Genomic DNA, 26,439 nt, shown 5'->3' with positions numbered 1-26,439 from the left:
ATGAGAGCAAGATCCCGAAATAATCATATTAATCGGCTGAGGAAGCCGGAAACAATAGCAAGATAAAATAAGAATAATGGCAAAAAAATATCCATAAGACTCTGAAAAGTAACCCAGATCCGATAACCACTCCACACCCACACACACTCAGAGACCAAACATGTGAAGCAGAGGGTATAAAAATTTAATAGCAAGACACGTTACGACAAAAATCGTAACAGTATGACATAATTCAGTCAACGGTCATGAGCTTGACTTGACGGCGCAGATCAAAAACCTGAGTCGCCGCAAAAAGGCCTGGCCCACCCAGTCTAAACACATAACGTAAATAACTTTCACGCCGCATAACACGTATACATATCGCACATCTAGGCGAACATGAATCGTACGATATCTGCGTTAAACCACAAAGCAGAACATAAGCTTGTGCCTAAGCGTCGAAGATCGAGAGAATTAAAATGTCTCCAATCAAAACAACAAACAAACTCATCACACACACACAAAATAATCGAATCGGTGCCACCTTTTGCTCTATTGCAGGAACGAGTACACATAAGCAGACATGAAAATAAAGACAGTGAAATAAGTCTTCAGAAAAATTATAAAGAATAATACATTAAACAAGGGATCTTTCAGTAAACAATCTAGCATAACTATGGCAGGCCAAGAAAGGATAAGTAGGATAAATACTTCGAAATTGAAATAGTCATATTCACGACTCTAAACATAGAGAGCCATTTAAAATAACGTTTAAATCTTTTATAGTACCATTTGTACGAGACGAAAGCCATCTGGCAGGTCAAGTTCTCCATCTTTGCTTCAAATTTATTATTGTCAGACGACCAAAGATAACTCGAATCAAAGGTAAGCTAGAAGTAAATGCTTTGGCAATTCTCTGTTACATGAGGTGCCATCTGACTAATCGGGAAGAACTACACGTCAAGTCCAACATCGAGAATACTAAGCAGCCATAACAGACTAACCTATAATATCGTAAAGAATGTGATATCTGTAAAATACAAAAGCAAGATATGGAGGTAATGAGGTGCGGCACAAGGTGCTGAAATATGTCAGCCTCGTGTAGGTAGATTTACTGGCACGTAAATGAACTCCTGCAGGACAACATTCCGGCACCTCGGCGTCTCCAAAAACTGTAAATGTAGTTAGTGGAACATAATGCTATAACGTTATAATAATAATAATAAATAAAATTATTTACTATTATTGTTATTATTAAAATAACTCACTGTGACGTGTAAACGACGCAAGGCACTTAGGTACAGCTAGTTGCGGATATATAATTATTCTCGCCTAGGAAGGATTCCTGAAGATGCTCGTAAAATCATTATGTAAACTTAATATTTATGATACAGTTTGTCTCTGGGAGTCCATCGTAGACGTTTTATGAAGTCAAATGAACTAAGAAGAAAGAGTAGGAAAGAGAAGAAACGAAGACAAGTAAAAAGAAAAGAAAAAAGAGAAAAGAAAAGAGTTACGATGGTGGCAGTGAGAAAGGCGACAGAGAAATGGTAGTAATAACGTCTCTGAGAGCAGCCATTGCATTCCAGCACTCCCTCTCCGTAATTCACCCTCGCTAACACTGTGCATAGGCAAAGCAATTAGCTCAACTTTCAATTCAAGTGAGCTTGAAAAACAACCCATTACGTTTTACTACATCCTCTGCCCTTGAATGTATTTTGTGTTTCTTCTTACGGGTGGAAAGTTAATATATATATAAAGACACCATTAGTGTATAAAGTAGTATCTCCAAAACCTCACAGCGACGATATAATGTGCATAAAGAAAAATTAGTACCGTTATTATGAGTTCCGTCACCGCCGCCGACTGCGGCATGCGGGACACAGTTTAGGATATCATTTCTACCCATCGTTTTCTGGTGAGACATACTGTTTGCAGTTCAGTAAGTGCCTTGGCATGGATCAAAACGTAAACGAGTTTGTTACTTCCAGAGACCTGTTTCAGTTTTATATTTCACTTTTACATTAAAGGAAAGGAACAGCAAGCAAGCAAGCAAGTACGCTTGCATTTTTACGTGAATGTTGATGTGACCACAGCCTCGCGATCTGCAGTTTCACGAGAAATCCGAAATACAGGGACGTGAATCTTCATTTCAAAGGACCCACAAGCATAGGCCGGGCTTCGAACCACGGCTACCATGGTGTGAAGCCATCGAAGCTTTCATACTATGATAAAATTACTGAGGTATGAGGCGTATTATTGCTGGAAGCGCGGTGTAGGGGTAGCATGCCTGCCACTTAGCCGGAGGCCCCGAGTTCGATTCGCGGCCAGGTCAGGGATTTTTTCCTGCATCTGAGGGCTGGTTCGAGGTCCATTCAGCCTACGTGATTACAATTGAGGAGCTATCTGACGGTGAGATGGCGGCTCTGGTCTAGAAAACTAAGAATAACGGCCGAGAGGATCCGTCGTGCTGACCACACGATACCTTGTAATTTGCAGGCCTTCGGTATGAGCAGCAGTCGCTTGGTAGGCCATGAACCTTCGGAGCTTTTGCGCCATGTGTTTTTTATTATAAGGCGTATTATTACCATCATTTCTTATGCAGCGAATGTTTGTGTTGCAAAGATGTAAAATTGTGACATACTGTACGATCGGTTAATGTCGTTTGCTTACCGATTAATCTACCGAAACAAGGCTGAAGTATTTGAGTATATTCTAATACAGACCAAATGAGGCGGTTACGAAGCCACCAACTTTCTGTTCCTTCTCTCCGTAATTCTCACTTGCTCCCTTCCAGGTACATAATTATTCAGAGGCTGCCAATTCTTATTTCTCATCATTCTGGCCATATTCAGCCTAATTCAATACGTCGCGATAATCATAATTATTCTAATTCCTTGTCATCTTTCATTCTGTCATCTCAAACATTTCACAAGTATCATATCCCCTGCCTTCACTCTACTGCATCTCAAATCCACCTTATTCATTCATTCTACTCGCGTAATTATATAATTCATGGGTTGCACCTCGGACCTAGAAATCTTCGACGATCAGCATTCTTAAAAATTAAGGGAACTATTAAAATGCGTACATTACCATGTGAAGCGAATATGTAATTTATATACTCAAAATAATGTGAAGATCCATACCGGTTAGTAAGATTACGAATGAATTATAAAATCAGCTGAAGTGCTGGTTCCACCCTAAAAATATGCTTTACACGCAACTGAGTCCAATGAGATCTTATATACTAATTCATACAAATAAGTTTACGGAATAAATGAGTGATTATCCTTAAATCACAGAAGAAAATCCTAATCAGAATCGAATTAATAAATAACCTTTCACATTAACACGCATATAACGTCCACCTACATTTAATACTGTTAATTATACATAATAAAACAAAACTGATATGTACAAATTGTATTTCTTATGCGGCTATGTGAATTTCATGCTCCCGGATACAAGCGCACAGCTGCGCGCCCATAACCGCACGGCCAACTCGCCCTGTTACATGAATTTTATCCTCAAAACAAGGCACATTAAAACACTGGAAATGAATTAAATTTTTCTCCAGTCCAACATAGGATAGTTTTTATTTATCTTCCTTGACATTTGTGGCAATAAGCAGCAAGTAACACACAAAGCTTCTGCCGCAGTTTCTAGTGTTTCGTAACTTGGGTCACCTTCAAAACTCGCGCTTGCCATTTTGGATTGCTGCTTTCAAGACTTGAGGAATGTTCCGCGTACGCTATTAATCGACATCGGATGTGGTTAGTTGAAAATCGATCATTGCAATAACAGTGGTGCCGGCCCCGCGGTGTAGGGGTAGCGTGCCTGCCTCTTACTCGGAGGCCCCGGCCTCGATTCCCGGCTAGGTCAGGGATATTGACCTGCATCTGAGGCCTGGTTCGACGTTCACTCAGCCTACGTGCTTACAACTGAGGAGCTATCTCACGGGGAGATGTCGGCTCCGGTCTAGAAAACTAAGAATAACGGCCGAGAGAATCCGTCGTGCTGACCACACGACACCTCGCAATCTGTAAGCTTTCGGGCTGGGCAGCTGTCGCTTGGTTGGCCATGGTCCTTCGGGGCTGTTGCGCCATGGGTTTTTTATTATGGTGAGGGGTTAATAACAGTGGTTCTTTAATGGATGTAATAATGATACTGTTTCGTCACATGTACTTAGCTTATCATAGTACGGTCGAACAAAAAGTGATATACCTATTATCTTATGATGGATAATTGGTAACTTCTGAGTATAGCACAAGCAGTAGTTACTTCATGTATTCAACTATCAATGCAAGATTTATATTAGCGAGCAAGTGGCAGTGCGGTTAGTGTCGCGCAGCTGTGAGCTTGCATTCGGGAGACAGTTGGTTCGAACCCCACTGTCGGCAGACTTGAAGATGGTTTTCCGTGATTGCCCATTTTCACACCAGGCAAATGTTGGGGCTGTAACCTAATTAAGGCCACGGCTGCTTCTCACTCCTAGCTCTTTCCTATCCCATCGTCGCTATAAGACCTATCTGTGTCGGCGCGACGTAAAGCAAATTGTAAAAAAAAAAAAAGAAAATAGGTATATGAATATTGAATTTTCACGACCGCATATCAATCCAAATATACTTTCAACCTATTAGATCGTATTACGAACATGTAGTACGCGTTAAGAGAGACTAAGTACAGAACAAAAATGGCCAACCGCACATCAGTGGCTTCCGAACCCACAACCTCTCGATTTCGCGTCGGTTGCTAGTAGGGTGAAAGTCAATTTTGAAAAAGATATATATTACCAACTCATTTTCATATGACGTTAGGAAAACCTAGAATTGTTGGCAGAATCATATTTTATAGAAGAATTTGTTACCTTGGAAATTGACTATCGAGTGAGCTGGTTGAACAATGCATACAGTCCATACGGTTGCATTCTCGAGACACTGGGTTCCAACTCCACAGTCAGCAGCCCTGGAGATAGATTTTCACATTTTCACATCAGGCAGACGCTGGGACCGTACCTTAACTAAGGCTACGGCCTCTTCTTTCCTGTTTAATCCCCTCGTATCCAATTGTAGCTGATGATATATCTGAGTTACTGCGGTGTCCAACTACTAGCAAATCCCGGGCTACCGGGCGAGTTGGCTGTGAGCGTAGAGGCGCGCGGCTGTGAGCTTGCATCCGGGAGATAGTGGGTTCGAATCGCACTGTCGGCAGCCCTGAAGATGCTTTTCCGTGGTTTCCCATTTTTACACCAGGCAAGTGCTGGGACTGTACCTTAATTAAGGCCACGACCGCTTCCTTCCAACTCCTAGGCCTTTCCTATCCAATCGTCGCCATAAGAGCTATCTGTGTCGGTGTGACGTAAAGCCCCTACCAAAAAAAAAACCGGGCTGAGTGCCTCAGGCGATTTACCCCAACTTGGCAGGTTCGGTCCTAGCTCAGTCCGGTGGTGTTTGAAGGTGCTCAAATACGTCAGCCTCGTGTCGGTAGATTTACTGGCACGTAAAGGAACTCCTGCGGAACAAATTCTGGCACCTTGGCGTCTCCGAAAACCGTCAAAATTAATTAGTGGGACATATAAACAATGACATTATGAACTACTAGCTAAAGAAATTGGCTAAGCATTCTCAGGTAACGAATCTGTTTTGTCATTTATTAAAATAATTACATTAATGGCAGAAACTACAATTGACCCACGGCCATTTATGAAATAAACTTCTATGAAAACGCGAATGGATATAACGGTAATAACGTAATCCCGGGACAGACTATATATTACTTATAGAATGCGATTTGTGTAGTACGTAAATGTCAACCTATGTCTCTTATTCCCACCGCTGAAAATTGTGCAGGTGGTTCGTAAATGAAGGATCTCATGTGTTCGTTCGCAAGGGAGATATTGTGCTTCCTATAAAGATCAATCCTTGTCACAGCTTTACACTGGACGACGTTAAGTCGGGTTAAATAGGGTTGCAGGTGTGTGACATTACATCCCCAGGACGTGCTTAGAGTCACACCATCGCGACCAGATAATCTCTCCAAGACCACGATCTCCTCCTGGAGCTGCAGAGGATTGAAACTGTATGCATGAGTGAGAAAATTAACCAATGATTATTAGCCGACCCCGCGCTGTAGGGTTAGAGTGTAATACTCTCATTCAGAGCCTCCAACTTCGATTCCGGGCCAGATCGCGGATTTTCACCTCACTCTGAGGGCTGATCCGTGGTCTATTCAGCCTACGCGATTACAATTGAAGAACTCTCTAACGGTAAAATGTCAGCCTCGGTCTAGAAAGCCAAGAATCACGGCGATCACGCAACACTTGGTAATCTGCATTACTTTGGCTGAACAGCGATCACTTGACAGGCCAAGGCTGATCAAGACTGTAGTGCTATCAGGTTTGTTGTTTTGTTGTTTGTTCGATTGGTAATTATTTTTTACAAGCCAGTGGAAATTATATTCAGAAATAAATGCACTGTAGTAGTCTAATAAATATAATGTAGCAATAAGTTGATTTGAACGTACAGTAAAAATGAATTTAATTAACCGTGAGAGAAGGAATATGGATTGTTATTACACAACAAACACCAGGATAGAACAGTAAACTATCTTGAGAGAAGGCTTTGGAACATTGTAATGCCCATGAGACGAAGTTAAGTATTTTTGATTTGTAAGCGAGTTTTAGAGATAAACCACCAGCGAATATTGTGGAAGATAGAGCAAGATTTCTGCCAAGCGCAATCTGAATGTTAGGAATGCTATAGGGAAGGGAGAAAATTCGTTTGCTTATAATGAATCAACAGAAAGGTGTTTGGATATTGACTGGCAGTTGTATGCCTGAGTCTCGACAAAATTCTCTATGACCATTTCATTTGGCTGGCGAAGAAAAAGAAACTTCTAGGTATGAAGTATATTCGCGTTATAAGAAATATTCATAACTACCAATACCATTCGGTACTGCCAGAGATTTAAGAATGGGTGAGGACTAGTATTTGGTTAAAATGTTACATCCAAGTCATTTCCATTGAGGTTGTGCCTGAAGAGAGCTGCACCAACTCGGGATAACGGCACAACTTTGCTTTACTTATATATAACAATAGCATTACACTGAATATCTGTTATTGTTAGTTGATATGTGCTCTGCCTCTTCTGCTGCCACTCGTCTCCGCTAGATGGCATTAGTGTTGCAGTCACAAAAACTAACACGTCGACGACGGATACGTAACAGCTAGTAAGGAATAATCTCAATTGTTCCGTCAGAAGAATAAGCAGGATCAATATTAATGGAAAACGAATTAGCAATTTAAGGTTTTCAGATGATACATTATTCTTGGCAGAAAGTCTTGAAGAAATGTAAGAAGTGATTTATCATAATTTCTAAAATGTAGAAGTATAAAACTGTCATGGCTAATGAGAAATCATATGAGAAAATTGATAAATACAAGTCGCAACGAACAATAATGAATAAGAACAGCCATACTGATTAATCAAAAGTCAGGATGAAGAAAATTAGAAATACGTGTACTAGAATATTTTAAGTCCTCAGCAGCATATACTATATTCTAATTATTTTGAGCTGACATAGATTGGAAACCTGCCAACTGAAGATAGATGTACTTAACAGACAGGAAGCATTCGGAGAGGATATCTGCCCAATGGTAATTCTCCTTAACTTCACCTGAAAGTGATTGGAGTCAACATTTTGTTGAAGACAATTACGATTGGGTTAGGTGGCATGGGTTACAAGTAATTAAGTAATAATAATTCCGTGTAGCTGTTACTAACTACCCTCATTCAAGTCTTGTAAATCATCCTCTCGTGAAGCAGGCGGCGTTTCCCGTGCATAGGAAACTACACGTCATTGTGATGAAGGGTAGTAATGCATGTGGTATGAGAGTTGCAGAAATATTAAAGAGAGCAGAAACAGCCTGTTGCCGAGTCACTGAAGTGATCTATTCACAATTATAACCCATAATAATTTATCTGGGATTTGAACCCAACATACCTAGGCCTGGAGATTAAGACGCCGACCTGGGGTTGTAAGCCACGGAACAATGATGAAGTGATTACAAGAATAGAGAACAGAATAGACGTGCTGATCACAGCAAGGAGCTGCAGTATATGACCTACATGCTGTGTGGTAAGAAGTGTCGCATACTATACTCGATTATACCAGGAAAGATACAAGGTTGAATATCAGTACTACAAGACACACATCTGTATTGGAAAATTTCTAACATTGTCTAACTGTGCAACAACTAAAGTCTGGATGTGTACGGTGGTTGTTAATATTTTGAAGAGGAGGAGAAGACGAACAAGAGGAAGAATCAGTATGCAGACATAAATCCACTTTGAAGGAATGGACTTAATCTCTACCATAATTAATTGCTTTAACTTTACTGAACGTCTGACAGAAAACACACAAAGAGAAATCGATAAAATACTTCAGGCGTTTCCTTGTAAACATAATCTTGCCGGCGGATTTCACAATTTGAAGCAGGTTTTACATTGTTTTACATTTACACACCAAGAAAATATATTTGACGTTCGCAAAATTAAAAAAAGAGTAATCTTTTTTTATAAATACATCGAAGTCGATGTGTAGCGAACTATAAAGGCACTTCGTACCAGGTACACTGATACCATCAAAATTGCTAGAAAAACTTTCCAAAGCTCTTTAAGGGAGCTGAACTGGGAGAGTCTTAATTTAGAACTCAGACGCATTGCAAGCGTAAGTACGCAAACGTAAGAATTTATGCACCCAATGAGAAATTCTCTTGCCAAAGTGGTGAACTATGGATTCTGTGGGCTTAAAATATTCCTGAAAATACAAATATTTTCATCAAACCCCGAAAAAGTTTTGAGGGAAATTTTCGAGATACTGAGCATGTAACCTGTAGCAATGAAATGTATTATGAACACAACCATGAAGAGGGCGTGGGGGTGGGGCTGAAGTGTTGGAAAGTAGCATTGTACTCAGAAGAAGAATAAGTGTGTATTTATGAAATGTGTAGATGTGAAATTTAAAGTGAACTAAACAAAACTATATGGTGTTCAGAAGCGCAAAACAGCATGAATCTTGAGTAAAGGAAGTGGCGAATTGTATGAACAAAAAAATAAATTAAAAGTGTACCGGGAGGTACACCTCCACTCCGCTAATTCAAAATGTGCGCCAGTTGAAACTCCTCTGTTGGAGGAAGTCTGAACTTTATCTACGCTATTAATTCTCTACTTTCTCTGAAGATGTCACCACATGGAAAACTTTGAGTTTTTGAACTGTGTCATTTGTGATGTGTTTTTGTTTCGCTTGAAGTAAGAAGTGTGAACTTTCTCTTCTAGAGGACACTACTGAAGATCAACAATAGTGCAACCTAGTGCGAAGTCAAAGAACTATTTTGTTGGAGAAATTTTTATTTCAAATGTTTGTCTTTGCTAAATTTTTTTCAGTTATTGTTTAAGTTGGCTGTATACCCCTCTCTTTCCCCTTGTTTTGCATTTAACCAATCCTGAATTTCTTTGAGTTATTTCCGACCAATCCGATGTATCTTCCCCCAACTTGGATATGTTTCTGTACCCGAGCCAATAAAAAGTTTGTGGGAGGGTGTTTTCATTCCCCTAACGCCTAGAACCTTCCGCGAGAGGATATAAACTGCTGATTTTAGGGTCTCCGGGCCACTTCTGTTCCATCTTTCAGTGTATAAAGTACATAGCAGGAGGCGGGAAGCGCCTCTTTCCTCGACAGCGGTCATCAATAAGGTAATGGCCCATTAATAAATTCTTTCTTTGCTAGCTCAGCAGTTTAACTCTCGGGGCGGGTGCGAAGCGTTCCACCATGTAACCTTTTCCTAAAATGTAACGATCTTTTCTTCTATTCTCTTGTAAGCTGCATATTGGGATAGAGAGTGCTAACCCTCTCGAGCTCCCACTCACATTGTCTTGAGGTGAACTTATTTTCTCAACCTATTCTTCGTTAATGTAAAACAAATTGCTCTTTTCTAAAGTCACCTCGGTAGTATGGGATTAGCCCTTGCATTAGTGGCCTAGAGCCAGATTAGGTTTTTTTAAAAACAAGTGTATTAGGAGTGCAGATTGCGTCCTCTCAAATTGTTATTTTAGAGGTCATGTAATTGCCCCTTTTCATTTAATAGACCTCAGTAGGTTGGGTATTGTACCCCTGTGTCTATGTCCAGTGAGGACAACTTGAAGGTGGAGTTTGGTGTGGCCTGGGAGAGGCTTAAATTTTGAGAGCGAGTGGCTCTTTTGAAAATTAAGTGTTGTATGCCTCGTGGAGGCTTTTCTGTGTAATTTGGAGCAAGGGCTCCTAGGTATGAATGGGGTTTTCTGCCCCTCTGTTAAAACTCGTGTTTGGGGTAAAACTGAGCTGATTGCCCAAGCTGTGTAAAATCAGGGCGCGAAGCCCAATTCCTGTAAATATTGTAACTACCCTTTTTGACTTGCTACTTTGTACCTGCCATGCTTGTTATTTCTTGTTTTTGAAAAGAAAATATAACCTTGTTAAATTTTAAAATAATTTTGCTTTCGTAGCTGGAGACCTATTCACACCCGCACCTTCTTTCACCTCTACCTACCACGGAAAAACTCCGTAACAAGTGGTAGCAGAGCGTGGTTGAATGGGTCTCAATTTAGCCCCTTTTGACGGCTAAACATTGTTTGTTCCGAACTCTAACTATTTTCCCAGTTGCTGGAATTTTTTTAGTTTTTCAAAATTGTTCTGTCACCATGCCCGGCCCTCGCGATGTTCTCCATCTTAACTATTTGCGCAAGGAGGAGTTGATCTATGAATTGACTATTAGAAATGTACAATCTGGAGGCACGGTTGCAGTAGACACAAACAAGCTTAGAGAGTCCCTAGATTTGCCCATTTCCATCCCCAATTTGGGAGAGAAAGAAATTGACGACTCTCTTTCCACGATCACGGAGAATATTACTGGGCTAGCTTCTGTAGTTAGTTTTTTGATGAAAATGATCCTTCTCCTAATCAAATTAAGCGTGTGCAAGCTAGGCTATATCATGTTTCGAATAGGGTTAACGATCTGTTGTCTCTAAAGTTGAATGACGTTCAGAAGAAGGAAGCTAGTACGCTGCTTGAAAATATGTCTGAGTTATCTAGCAAGGTCACTCAATTGTTAACAGGGGAGGTTCCTCCCAAAAGCGATCTACCCACCACAGTGAATGCAGGTAGTGAGGAAGCGCCTCCCAAGGGAGAAGTGAATAGGATAACCGTTGCTGCTCAAACTATCCCTGCCCCATTGGACAACGAATCTGAACGTCGTGCATCATTGAGTAACATCCGTTCTGAATTAACTTCCTTGCCATTGAAACCTTTACCTACTATGTCACCCGGGTTTAGCAGCTTGCCTCATCCATTGGCAATGTTGCTCAGAGGTATCTCTAAGTTTTCCGTTAATACCACCAGTGATGTAATTTCATTTTTAAGATTTCTAGTTGAATTTCAGGATCATGCCCTTGTGTTTTCTCTTTCTCCATGTCAAATTTTGCAAATTATCTATCCGTATGCTATTGGTATTCTCTCAGATAAAATCGTAAGAGCCATTGCCGAGCAATCATCTATTGAGGATTTCCATGCCCATTTGCTAGCTAACTTCATCCCGGCTAGGGCCAGGTCCTCCCTTATTCAGAAGTACTATTACCGTGTACAACGCCTGGATGAAAACATGGCTGATTTCATACAGGACATTAAGTTTTATACTAGGGTGTTTGCTCTTCATTTCCCTGAGGATCAGATTGTACAAGCTATTGTGGAAGGGATTTCACCACCCTACAGGTCATATTTGTGTTTCGCGGCGTGTCCGCAAACTTTCTCTGAACTTGAAGCATTGGCCGTCTCAGCGGAAGGAGTTAGATACGCCGATTCTTTGCGTGTCGCGAAAGAACCCCCGCCTTCCTTTAGTAATACTCGGCCTCCACCTCGCCGACCAGTCAATCCCCGTAAATGTTATGCTTGCGGGTCGCCTGACCATCTGCGCAACAAGTGTCCACTGATCAAGTCAAGTGGGACAAGGAATGGAGCCGGGTCATCACAAGGCTGTTTTAAATGTGGGGCTTTCTCACATATCGCCAAGAATTGTCCCAATTCGAATAGCACCTCCTCCTGCTCAACTTCTGGTGCAAATTCCACCTATGCCAATAATAAAAAGTGACTAGTGGCTTCGGCTGAGTCGACTAATCCATCTTCCCGAGACTCAGCCCCGGGTAAACAGGTTGTAAATTCAGGGAACGAGCAATTTTCAAATTCATCTTTTGAAGGTCCCAAAGAGTGTCTTAGGATTGCGGCGGATTCCCCCGCACCGGTCCCCTTTCTCAAAATTGAGTTAAATAACGAGCCTATAACAGCTCTCTTAGATTCAGGTAGTGTTTGTTCTATTATTTCGGCTGATTGGTATTCAAAATTGAAATCTGTTTGTAAGCTTCCTAACTATTGTTTGTCGGCGATCCAATACGTTTCGGCTAATTCCTCTCCATTAGAAATTCTCGGTTCCTTATATGTCAAAATTCGTATTTTTCAATTCACATGGAAAGTTAAATTGTTTGTGGCCAAGCACTTGTCTTGCCCCATTATATTGGGAGCGGACTTTATTTCTCACACTGGTCTTGTGCTCGATCTTCAGAGTAGGTCTTGCACTTTCAAATTTGCCTCTAATTGTAATATCCCTCTATTAAAGTGTAATTCTGCATCATGATCTTCTATTTCGCCTACCCAGGATGAGATGTTGTTAGACCTTAGACATCTACCTGAGGAGCAGGCTGATAGTATTCGCAAATTGTGTCAGTCGTTTCCCGAGGTGTTCTCTGATACTCTTGGTGTTACTGACCTTATTGAATACAAAATTGAGGTCACGGATTCGATTCCTGTCCGTTTTCCACCTTATAGGCTATCTCCACCTAAAATGAAGGCTCTAAAAGAAATCATCGATCAGATGTTGAAGGACGGTATTATTAGGCCCTCTAAGTCAGCGTATTCTTCGCCTATTTTTTTAGTCCCGAAACCCCAAGGAGGCTTCAGGCCTGTCATTGATTACAGGGCTCTCAATCGGAAGGTGGTGTTACAATCTGTGCCCCTTCCCGACCTTCATTCTTGTTTTTCATGGTTTCGTAAGGCCAAGTTCTTTACTATCTTGGACTTGAATCAGGCCTATAATCAAATTCCCCTTGCCGAAGAGTCTAAACATCTTACAGCGTTTGCCACGGACTGGAATTTATACGAATACAACCGCGTGCCTTTCGGGCTCCCCACGGGAGCAGCTGTACTCACTAGGCTACTAGATAGGGTCTTCTCCGACATCAAATTTGAGTACTTATATCACTACTTGGACAATGTCGTCGTATTTTCAGAGACTTTTGAAGAACATCTAGATCATCTGCGAGAAGTTCTCGATCGCCTTCGTAAGGCTGGGTTAACTGTCAAGTTGTCCAAGGTTGCCTTTGCTAAGCCCTCTATGTCTTTCCTAGGGCATATTGTGTCACCTGGTGGTGTAGCAGTCGATCATTCTAGAACACAGGCCATCCGTGATTTTAAACCTCCCAAGGACATTAAAGGTATCGCCAGGTTCATTGGTATGGTGAATTTCTTCAGGAAGTTTATTCCTAACTTCGCTAATAGAGCGACGCCCTTAAACCTTCTTCGTAGGAAAGGCATCAAATTCGAGTGGGGACCTTCTCAACAAGCCGCTTTTGAAGACCTTAAATTAGCTCTTTGTAATGCCCCTGTACTTGCTATGCCTGATTTCTCGAAGAAATTCATTGTCCAAACCGACGCATCGTCGTCAGCGGTAGCTGCAGTCCTTCTTCAAGAGACTGAACTAGGGAGGCGCCCCATCGCCTATGCGTCTAGGACATTGTCGGCTCAAGAAGCCAAGTATTCCATCTATGAGCTCGAAGGTTTGGCAGTCTTATTCGCCTTAGAGAAGTTCCGTCTCTATCTGGAACATGTCAAATTCGACCTGGAGACAGATAATCAAGCCTTTAGCTGGGTCTTAGGGAGGCCGCGTCGTACTGGTCGTATAGCCCGCTGGGCCATCCGTATTTCTGCCTTCCAGTTTGATGTTAGACATATCAGAGGTACCGAAAATATTGTTGCTGATGGACTCAGCCGTATGTTTTCTAACGACGTCGAGACCCACGAACCGGTCGACAGTTCATCACCTTCCGAGTCCATACTATCTAAGGTTATTGCCATCCTAACAGATGCTCCCATGCTCTTTAGGGATATCGAGAAATACCAACGTGAAGATCCGACGCTGGCTCCGATAATGGAAACCCTTTCTTCTGGGGAACATGTTTTCCCTTATGTTCTGAGGAATGGTGTTCTATGTTGCCCTTCGAGGCATGATAAGATGATGAAAGTTGTCGTTCCAGCTGTTCTTGTACCTATGATCTTCAAGTATTATCATGACAGCCCATTAGGAGGGCATCTTGGTATCTTTAAAACTCGTGAAAAGATTCGTGAAATGTTCATCTGGAAAGGTATGGACCGTGAAATCCGTGAACTAGTAAAGGCTTGTAAATCCTGTTTGCTTAGTAAACCGACCATGTCCACCAAGGTAGGCCTCTTGTCTTCTCAGCAAGCGTCGCGCCCCATGGAACGCCTGTATATTGATTATGTAGGACCATTCCCCCAGTCAAAGGGTAATGCCAACAAGTTCATCCTTGTGTGTGTAGATAGTTTTACCAGATTTTCTTGGTTATTTCCGACTAAGCTGGCTACCGCTCAGTCTACCATTACTTGCTTAAATTCTATTTTTGCTTCTTTTGGTCCGTGCCAATATATTGTATCTGATAATGCGAAGGCTTTTACATCTAACTTATTTCGTAAATTCTGTTTTGACTTATCCATCTCTCATGTAACTACTTCTGCTTATTACCCTCAACCATCTCTGGCTGAACGGGTTAATCGTAATCTCAGGTCCGCACTTATTGCCTATCATCATGAAGATCATTCCAGGTGGGACACGTCCCTGCATTGGTTAGCTTTTGCTTTGAATTCGGCGGTTCATGAATCTCATAAGTTCACTCCAGCTTCCTTGATGTTCAAGTTTGTTCCCAACACGCCGCTCTCTAACCTTTGGTCTCTGAGTGACATTCTACCCGAGACAATAGATCCGGATAATATTAAAGATCTTTGGAAGAAGGCTAAAGCCAATCTTAAGGTATCTCATGAAAAGGTTAGAGAAAAGTATGATCGTGGACGGAGACCCACCACTTTGAAGGTAGGTGACCAGGTGATGGTCAAGAATTTTGTTCCCGCGGGCAAGCTTGCCCCCAGATTTCATGGGCCATGCATCATTCTCGATTTTATTACGCCGGTTACATTGTTAGTAAGCAATCCAGCCACCGAGAGGATATTTAGGGTTCACCTGTCCCAGGTGAAACCGGTGTAAATTTTGTGTCAACTTGCTTCATATAATTTGATAGGAATATGAAGGTTATATTTTTTTGTGAGTTCCACTCTTAAGGCATTCTGCTCCTTCTATTTTATTTTATATGTAAGCATGTCTGTAAAACCTCCCCCGATTTGTTAAACTGCCATCCTGTCCTTGCCACGGCCATTACCACGCTCCCGTCTCCTGCTCCACTACACACAGTGGCTGGCTTAGATGAAACGCCATGGATATCTGCACGCCGCTGGCCCCTCAATCTCTCTACATGCCTGTGCCCTCAAAAGAAACATGATGGTCCAACACAATTTTGCCGCCTAGCTTAAATGTTTCAGTGCCCCCGCAGCCGCGCGGCGCTGTGCCGCGGCTGGGTTCGAGGACGGGCCCCCTCGGCCCCAGCGAGGACGACATGTGCACGGCGAGCCGGAGCTCTCCTCCCGGCCTAGGCTGATGTGCGGCGCACGTCCTGCTACTTGCCCGCAGCCTGTATTCCTTCACCGTGGGCGCGGCGTGTTTCAACACCACTGCTCCCCTCATAGTGCGGGCGAGCGGTATCTCAGGGTACTTGAGGGGTCCGAGCGGCCTCCTTTGGACGCAAGCTGCAACGGCCGGTCTGGCCATACAACTTCGTCAACATCAACTACATGGACAGTTACGATAAGCAATGACTACACTCGGGAATTCAACAGCAATATTTGGTGGACATTGCAAAATTTTTCATCACTTTTAAGTATTAAAAGTCTATCTTCGGAATTCTACTTCTACAAACTTAAAAACTTTACTTCATCTGCAACAACAAAATTTTGAAACTAAATCAAACCAAATTAAGAAAATCTTATAATTTTTTTTTTTTTTTTTTTTTTTTTTTTTGCAATTAATCTCCATATCTACATCAAAACTTGGACCTTGTTTTCAAACAATTTCATGTGTCACCCCGGGAGGAACTTTTGGGGGGGGAGGTCTGTACCGGGAGGTACACCTCCACTCCGCTAATTCAAAATGTGCGCCAGTTGAAACTCCTCTGTTGGAGGAAGTCTGAACTTTATCTACGCTATTAATTCTCTTCTTTCTCTGAAGATGTCACCACATGGAAAACTTTGAGTTTTTGAACTGTGTCATTTGTGATGTGTTTTTGTTTCGCTTGAAGTAAGAAGTGTGAACTTTCTCTTCTAGAGGACACTATTGAAGATCAACAATAGTGCAACCTAGTGCGAAGTCAAAGAACTATTTTGTTGGAGAAATTTTTATTTCAAATGTTTGTCTTTGCTAAAAAAATTTTCAGTTATTGTTTAAGTTGGCTGTATACCCCTCTCTTTCCCCTTGTTTTGCATTTAACCAATCCTGAATTTCTTTGAGTTATTTCCGACCAATCCGATGTATCTTCCCCCAACTTGGATATGTTTCTGTACCCGAGCCAATAAAAAGTTTGTGGGAGGGTGTTTTCATTTCCCTAACGCCTAGAACCTTCCGCGAGAGGATATAAACTGCTGATTTTAGGGTCTCCGGGCCACTTCTGTTCCATCTTTCAGTGTATAAAGTACATAGCAGGAGGCGGGAAGCGCCTCTTTCCTCGGCAGCGGTCATCAATAAGGTAATGGCCCATTAATAAATTCTTTCTTTGCTAGCTCAGCAGTTTAACTCTCGGGGCGGGTGCGAAGCGTTCCACCATGTAACCTTTTCCTAAAATGTAACGATCTTTTCTTCTATTCTATTGTAAGCTGCATATTGGGATAGAGAGTGCTAACCCTCTCGAGCTCCCACTCACATTGTCTTGAGGTGAACTTATTTTCTCAACCTATTCTTCGTTAATGTAAAACAAATTGCTCTTTTCTAAAGTCACCTCGGTAGTATGGGATTAGCCCTTGCATTAGTGGCCTAGAGCCAGATTAGGTTTTTTTAAAAACAAGTGTATTAGGAGTGCAGATTGCGTCCTCTCAAATGGTTATTTTAGAGGTCATGTAATTGCCCCTTTTCATTTAATAGACCTCAGTAGGTTGGGTATTGTACCCCTGTGTCTATGTCCAGTGAGGACAACTTGAAGGTGGAGTTTGGTGTGGCCTGGGAGAGGCTTAAATTTTGAGAGCGAGTGGCTCTTTTGAAAATTAAGTGTTGTATGCCTCGTGGAGGCTTTTCTGTGTAATTTGGAGCAAGGGCTCCTAGGTATGAATGGGGTTTTCTGCCCCTCTGTTAAAACTCGTGTTTGGGGTAAAACTGAGCTGATTGCCCAAGCTGTGTAAAATCAGGGCGCGAAGCCCAATTCCTGTAAATATTGTAACTACCCTTTTTGACTTGCTACTTTGTACCTGCCATGCTTGTTATTTCTTGTTTTTGAAAAGAAAATATAACCTTGTTAAATTTTAAATTAATTTTGCTTTCGTAGCTGGAGACCTATTCACACCCGCACCTTCTTTCACCTCTACCTACCACGGAAAAACTCCGTAACAAAAAGTATATATTTTTAAACTATAACTTATAATTTAATCAAGAAATTAGGCTAAAGAAGGAGGAGAGTCCACAGTATATTCTCTTGTCAGAGAAGGACGTAGAGGTAAAATGGCCAAGCGAAGCGTGCTGTAAGAGATTAGAGATCACGTGAGAGAAAGAGAATCATTAACAAACTTATTGTCTGGTTAGCTCTTTACCATACTTTCCTAATTTTCATGACTAATAATAGGTTGCGGGACGATCACTGCTCGCAATCTGTCATTTACGCAAATCGACATAAGAGTTACGCAGTGCAGAAGATTTATCCACATCTCTAAATTGAACACAGCGTTTGTGATATCACTTATGTTAAGAACTTTAAAATTATTTATACGTCATATTAAAGCATTCTAACTTACCGATGGGAAAAATTCTGCCACTGAGATGAGAGAAAACACCAGCAGAAGGAGGAAGCCGAACACGAACGACAAAATGTTCATCAGGTCACTGGAACAACAGACATTTGTAAAATTACCAACCTGTGAAACAATGATATTTCTCAACTAAATATTAATATATATTCTTATTTATTTTATTTCGTTTGGTAATACCAGATGAAGCAAGGAACCTATTAAATGTGTAGATATGAAAATTAAGCTGAATTAAACAAAATTCTCTGTGGCTCGAAAGCCGATACGTAAAGTTTCTGACACAGAAAGAACCTAATCGGCTGAAACATTTCTTAAATCCTTGCGCAATTTCCAGGTGAGTTTCGATTTTTTTTTCCCTTTTACGGCACTGCTATAACCACTTCCATATTTCCTTTGACTCATAAGAAATTATGAATTTCAAATTGAAACTAGTTTTCCTGGATAAGGGAATTTTTCATTTGATGGACCATTCCACTTTTCTTTATCTACCTATTAGTCTGATTCTATGTATTTATAGCTGCCTCTGTGGATCCGTGGTAGAGTGTCGGCCTCCGGATCCCAAGATAACGGGTTCAAACCCGGCAGAGGTAGTCGGATTTTTGAATGGAGGAAAAAAGTCCACTCGACACTCCATGCCGTACGGTGTCGGCATGTAAAAGATCTCTGGTGATACATTTGGTATTTACCCGACAAAATTAATTAAATCTCAGCCATAGACGCCCAAGAGAGATCCGGTTTACTCTGTCTGCCATCTAGTGGTCCTAAAGTAAAACGGAACGTCGAAATTGACGAGCAGACAGCCAGATGGCGTCAAATCGAAATGTCTGCACACGGTAGCTGAGGCCATACGATTATCATTATTATTATTATTATTATTATTATTATTATTATTATTATTATTATTATTATTATTATGTATTTATGGGATTTGATCGTTAAGTGCGTGACGTCAAAACAAACTTTCGCATCAGAGCTCCAACATGATCATGCAGGTCTGCTTACTTTGTGGGAGTTTCACCTCCAGAGAAAGACGATATGAATGAGTGCTGACTCGTTCATCTCCGGTGGCTCTACGATAAGTATCGTTTAGATGTAAGCTTCCATTTGGTAGGTGATGACTTCTGACTCCAATGTGGCTTTCCATAGTTCTTCAATTTTACACCAAGTAAATTCTGGACCCGTACCTTAATTTAGACCACAGCTACTACATTTCTTTCCTAGCTCTTCCTATCCCAGAATCGCTGAATATCTAGTCGTGTAAGCGCGTCATAAAAGAAGTAAAGAAGATTACGTATAAAAGTTAATCAAATGGGATACTTTGATAGAAACCGGACAGTAATAGGTTCAGTGCTTCTGAAAGTTGATTTTAAAGCAGTGTATTTACAAAACTTAACAAATCGTGGACGGAGTATATTCTTTCGATACTTTCTGGAAAAGTTTAGGGGGGGGGGGGCGGAAATCAATTCAGCCATAAGATTGACAGCTAAGCTTGCCAAGTTAAGTTAGCACGTGGAACTTTACATTGTTAAAGAGAGTTCAATCTCAAGTCAAACAACTTATATAAATTTACCAAGATCGAATTTTCTTCACCCTGATTACATAGTCATTTAACGACTACTCAGAAAAATTGAAACTTCCGTACTGTGTGCGTTGTTCTCGACGACAGCTAACATACTGCGCCCGGTAAGAAAACAAACTGATCTAACCACCAGGAAAGTTTTTATAGGTCCACAAGTATATTCTGTACCTCGGTAAAGTAAGGAGATCTGCTTTTTCATTTCTTACATTCAATATGAAACATATCTTGACACATATCCTAAGTGTGACTGACCTACATTACTCAGAATATTTAAAGGTCATTCTAATAAATCTGAGTGCCAAAACGTCGATGAAAGTTCGGAGTGCAGAAGTCCTCTGTATTTTTGAGATTTGTGCTGGACAAAGTGGAGGCGGAACAGGTTTTTCTCCGGGTACTCCGGTTTTCCCTGTCATCTTTCATTACAGAAACACTCTCAATTAATATTTATTTTCATCCGTCAGTCATTTATCATTGCCTTAGAGGAGTGCGACAGGCTTCAACAGCAGGCACATTTCCTATCCTCGCCGCTAGATGGGGGCTTCATTCATTCCATCCCTGACCCTGTCGAGTAACTGGAAACTGGCTGTGGATTTTCATTTTCTATAGGAACTAATCATGCGTGATCACTAATCACCAATGGTATATGTATTTCAAACAAGTACGTTAGAAGTCACTTTATACAATTCTCAAAATGGGTTGGTTTATTAAATAAATGGTTTATTAAAATGAGAACTGTTTTTCAAAGTGTCATACAATATATTGTACCCGTCTAAATGGTACTTCAGTTAATTTGGGAAAGCTGGGAATATTTATTACGGAGCATTGCTTACGAGTGCGCGTGTACCAGCTGTGACATAGTTGTGCGAGAGCGAGCCGGCCGAAACTAGGTCAACAGCTGATCGAGGGTGACCAGAGCGCAGTTACGTCATGACACCAGCAGACGACAGAGGGGAGGAGAAATGTTCTCATAAAATCCACTCGTAGCGGTCAAGGACGAGCTATGGCGCAGGTCGATTACCAGCCAATAGAAATTGAGGAAAGTGCTGGAAATATTAGGATTGTTCTGGAAAAGTCGAAGGAAGTTCTTGTGTATGAACGACAGAACAGTTCAGGAGAAATTTCACGAGACGACGGCCAGAACAGTTTTCCAAGAGCACGTCGGACAGTGGTTTTCTTACGAGAAGTCGAACCGTGTATTCTCTACGGGAAAGAAGAATATTTTCAGACGACGTGAATACTAGTGTAATCCTTGTAGGGTACGATCATCACATTACTTGAATGCCAGTGTAATTCATTGTTAGCTCAACGCAGTATCCAGCGAGCTTATTACAGTCATGCATTCTCCCGGGTGGAAAATGTTAAACCACAGACAGTCAGCGTGCTCATTAAAGCCGATTCTTGCCATAGAAGCTTTAGGAATGTTCCATTGGACATTATGAAAGGAAGTCACGATCTCAAGTGGATAGACGAGAGGAAATCTAACCTTTATTTAATCATCATAATATTCAGCCCTATTATTTGTCAGCCTAAGGCGCATCGTAACTTAATGAATGTGTTCAGAAGACAAAGCTTATAGTAATAATGGACCTGAAGTACATCGTTGCGCCAAGTTAAGTGTTGAAAATAACTTAGTGAGTTATAGCTAGTGTGGATCCCTGTGCTAATAGAATATTTTAGTTTCAGCGATCTCCGAGGAAACCAAGTTGTCGACATGCGGCGATCAAGAGGGAAATCGAGAGATTTTCTGGGACTTTGCTGGAATAAAAGGAAGACGCTGAATAGAGCTACAGTCATGTGGAACTAAATTCCAGAGTGCACGCCAACGCGATGACTTTGTACATCCGTAAACCACCATAGATGAGGCAAGAGATGTCGTCGCCTGGAGCAGCATCCCGACGCCAAGGATTCTCACCGGAAATATGAGTACCCTTGTAAAATTTCTTCTCTTTTAGTAGATGACTAGATTGTATTCTTGCGTAGAGTAAAGTAGTTTCCTTAGTAATTTGTATTTAATGGTGATGGGAGAGCGTTCCTTACTTCGTTGATTTGTGATTTCAATATTGTTCTATCTTTGCATTTCCTTGGAATAATGATAGTTTTATTTTGGACGTGATGATGAATAATCCCAGTTGTTCTTGAGTCGACAAGAGTGAGTGATTATGATCTTCGAAAGTGACTTTAAGGGAGTAAGGCCTACTAACAATCATGATAATAATAATAATAATAATAAGAATAAATTAAACTCATAAAAATAGTAAATGAAGATATGATTAGATGTAGGAGTACACTATAATTAAATCGTAGTTTTAAAACCCTGTTAGTCATGTGTAGTGATTGATGGTAGAAGGGAAAGTGAACGACGAATGTGAGAAATATTCTTCGAGAGAACGATCTAGGAGCCATTATAGGATAATAATAATAATAATGCTAATAATAGTAAAGGTCGGATAATGTAAAAGTTGTTGAGATTAAACTTGTATGGTCATTGTGATAATGGAGTTCGCCATTAATGGACGACATGGGACTACTAGGGTGCATGTCGGGCCTAAAAGGTATTATGAGTCACAGTGATTGTAATGAATGATTATGGCGATAATGATTTATGAGGATGTACGAATTTAGTGACTAATAATAGGTCTATTTCTGGCTCAACAACTGAAATGAATAATACATGACTTAATCGTTATTAGATGTTTTCGAGGCTCGTGAGCTCTTATCACTGATGATGGTGATAGTTATTCTTCGAGAGAGAAATTTGGCTTTCTGTATCATCATAACTACAGTCATGAGCGAGTTTTTATTCTGGTCAGATGATTGTAAGGATCTTCAATAAAACTCAAGAGGAAGACGAGATAAATGACTGGATGATAATAATAATAATAAATATTACAGATTCATTGTGTGATAAAAATTTACTTAACCAGTTGGTAGAATTGGGTTGTTTGATGTCATTTACTTATATCATTCCAAGGAAACTTATCTTGTATATTTTTTTTTGGTGACTGTGAAGCATTGTTGTTGTTGTTGTTGATTCCGTGTAGGATCTCATGATGCTCTATCCATCCATGAAATGCTAGGTAATTTAGAAAAGTTAAATAGAGTAAGGAAAGAATACAGTCAAGCGTAGTCTACGAGAGAGAGGGAGTTATGCCAAAGAAATTGTAAAAATATTTCCCAACACTAAAATGAAATTGTAAAGGAATTTTATGATGACAAGATGAGTTAGAGGATTTTCACAGGTAGAGTGAATGAATTTTCAAGAGATTTCCTCGAACAAGTAAATGCTGAGCTAATAGTAATTTTTCTTCAAAATGTATGAAATTATTTTACCTGTAAATGACTAAACATGAGTTATAACGGGAAATGACAGCTTTGCTAATTTTGTGGTTCATTCGATGTTGCAGAGTAAAATACTGGGTGGAGTTTCATTGAAGAAGCAATGGAATCTAACTCCAGAAGCATGCGAGGACTTATAGTCGTGTTCATTTATTCACAAGCCATTAAAGAGTGAGATATTTCTTTTGTTGCAAAGTCACATTGTATTTAAAAATTTTTTTTTTTCTTTCATGCATTTGTCCAGACTGAGTTTCCGTTATGTTTTAATAAACGTTGTTGTTATTTGCCCTGATTTTCATTTATATTGTGTCACCTATCCAGTCACCAAGGGTCCTGAAAATATAAACTCTATGAAATTGTCCCTTAATAGCAAAATCGGCCCTGCGAACGGTCCACCCTTTTGGGACTCTCGTTTTGCCGACTGAGCGACCCCGGAGAAGGGGACATATTTCATTGGCGCCCAACTTTCAGGGCCAACCAAAACCCTCATTGCTTAGGCATTGATCGTTTTGGTGAGTTATTTCCAGGGCATATTTTTGTTGTTGTTGTTATATTTACGATCTTGTTGTTTCGGCGAACACTATGGTGGCGCAAAAGCAAGGAGATGGTAATTTTCATTCAGTTAAATGGTGACAATTAAATGGATAGAGATACCAAGGTTGGTAATGACATAATACAGCTGGACATTGCTTCGGTATAGGTCTATTTGTTACAGTACGGAGAGCATGCTTGTTGAGTTCATACTTTGTATTTTACAAATTCTTTGGCAATTTCCGGTGAAATTTAGGCAAATGGGGCAAAGATGTACAGGTTCATCGTTGTTGGCGAGCACAATGCTTATGAATTGTAATGGATTTGGATACTTTAGCTCGGATGATAGCGGAGATGAGAGCCAGCGCTGAGAAATTGGGAGCTGAGAATAAGGCTAGTATTGAAAGACTTGAACGTAATCAATCCGAAATGAGAGCGGAAACTAAGGCTAGTGTTGATTCTATTAGAACTGATTTTAAGGAGAGTCAAGCACAGATGTCACGTGAGTTCAAAGACAACCAGACTAGGTTAACCCAAGAAATTAAAGTGATGTCGCGTGATTTTAAAGATAGTCAGGCGAAGTTGAAACAAGAGATTGAACGAACGGTTACAAACTCGATAGCTAGCGTAGCGCAGGAGTTTACTGAGAGGTTAGGCACGCTCAAGAAATCAATTATGGATAATATGATCACACAGAAGACTGAGGTGGAAAGGAAAATTTCTGAGCTTAGCAACCAAATACAATCGCATAAGGAAAATACGACCGATGTGCAATTGAGGTGGACTAAACGATTTAAGGAAGTATGTGATAGTATAATTCAGGTCGACAAGGGGGTCAGACAGGAAATTCAGATGAGCAAAGAAGTCATTACTGGTGAAGTAGAAGGTCTGAAAACAGCTGTAAATGACAATAAGAAAGCTATCGGAGAAGTTGTATCCAAGGTGGAACACGAACTTCTTGCGTCCCGTGGGTTAGTAGGACAAATGGAGGATAAAATAAAGGGGATGTCAGACGAAATATCAAATATGACAACGGAACTACAAACGTTGCGATTGCATAGTGACAGCACACGAGTTGTGACTGCGTCCGTAATTGAAAGGCAATCACAAATGGAGCAACAGTTTAAAGCAGGATTCATTTGTTCGACTCCTAATGCAGCACAGGAGATAAAAACTTCCGGTCGAGCTAAGAATAATACCGCATCTTTAAATCAAATGGACGATAAAGGGAACAGGCCGCAGATTGTGAATATTATACGTCTACAGGACAATCAACCCCGAAAGTTCAACAATCAAAACGGACCTACACCTAAAACTTTTATTAAGGACCTACAAGAATATTTTAAAGATAATGACATTCCTCCTGAACGACAATTACGAGTGACGTAAAAATACCTAGATTCGTCAGCTCACACGTGGTTTATGGCATTCCGGTACAGTTTCGATGATTTCGAAGGATTTAAAGTCGCATTTTTCGATAAATTTTGGAACACAGATATTCAGCACAATTTAAGGACGGAATGGTATGCTCGTCGATATGCTTCGACGCTGCCTACGAAATTTTCCGAGTTTGCCGCAAATCAGATCCGGAAAATTCGAGAATTGGACGACCCACTTCCAGAGGAAGAATTATGCCGAGTCATCATTCGACAGCTACCGCCGGATGTACAAAGAATATTAATAGCATCGAACATCCGAACAGCTATAGAGCTGGAAAGAGTATTAAGACAGCTAGATATGACGTCTAGGGATCATACCCGTAATACTCGAGCCTTGAGTCAGGAAATCAATTCGACTTATGTTGAGAAAGAAAGGACGGTGGTTCCACAGAAAAATAAAGAGGTACAAACTAAAGAAAGGTCCGAACGGAGTGAAACAAGGGATGAGCAGAGATTACAGAGGGGCTTCCATGGATTTCGACCGTATTCGATGGGATCAAGAGGAAGAGATCGATATTTTGGCCGAACTTCCCGAGGAATAAAATATGCCGCCGAGAAAAGAAGAAATTGTTATCGGTTTTATCAACCAAGGGGGACAGTTGATGAAAACAAAGAACATGTCCGGGAACTCAAGGAGAAAACAGAAGACGGAGGAGAGTACGTAAGAAACGATTTCATCGTCCCTTAAATGTTGGAGAGTACGTATTACTCCGTAAACCCGCTATTTCAAGTCCTGTTGAAAAATTCTACGCGAAGTTCGCACCTTTATATGTTGGACCTTACAGAATAATTAAAGACTTGGGGAACAACGCATACCAGGTAGAGAGCTTTGATGGACACTTTAGAGCTATTTATAATGCTGGGAATTTACGTGTCTATCACCAGTCCCGGAGAAATCCTAGAAATTAATCTTGAAAAGGAGCTGTTATGGTGCACATTTTCCGTGTACATTTAGAAAGTGAATTGAGTTGTTATGATTTAATCTACTAATTAAATCCTAAATCAACCAAGGGGGATTATGTACCCGTCTAAATGGTACTTCAGTTAATTTGGGAAAGCTGGGAATATTTATTACGGAGCATTGCTTACGAGTGCGCGTGTACCAGCTGTGACATAGTTGTGCGAGAGCGAGCCGGCCGAAACTAGGTCAACAGCTGATCGAGGGTGACCAGAGCGCAGTTACGTCATGACACCAGCAGACGACAGAGGGGAGGAGAAATGTTCTCATAAAATCCACTCGTAGCGGTCAAGGACGAGCTATGGCGCAGGTCGATTACCAGCCAATAGAAATTGAGGAAAGTGCT

The 26,439-nt window shown here is 40.9% G+C and overlaps 1 protein-coding gene across 1 annotated transcript in view; it reads right to left on the bottom strand.

Moving 5' to 3' along the window:
- The window catches only part of LOC136877774 (adenylate cyclase type 3-like), a 1,080,140-nt gene that overhangs the window by 217,140 nt on the left and 836,561 nt on the right, over window positions 1–26,439 (bottom strand). The window contains exon 10 of the mRNA XM_067151981.2: window positions 18,239–18,326. Coding sequence (XP_067008082.2) covers window positions 18,239–18,326 — 88 coding nt within the window. The remainder of the gene's footprint in view (window positions 1–18,238; window positions 18,327–26,439) is intronic.

The sequence above is a fragment of the Anabrus simplex genome, chromosome 7, assembly GCF_040414725.1.
Source record: "Anabrus simplex isolate iqAnaSimp1 chromosome 7, ASM4041472v1, whole genome shotgun sequence".
Lineage (NCBI taxonomy): Eukaryota > Metazoa > Arthropoda > Insecta > Orthoptera > Tettigoniidae > Anabrus > Anabrus simplex.
This window is presented reverse-complemented; position numbering and strand designations above follow the sequence as displayed.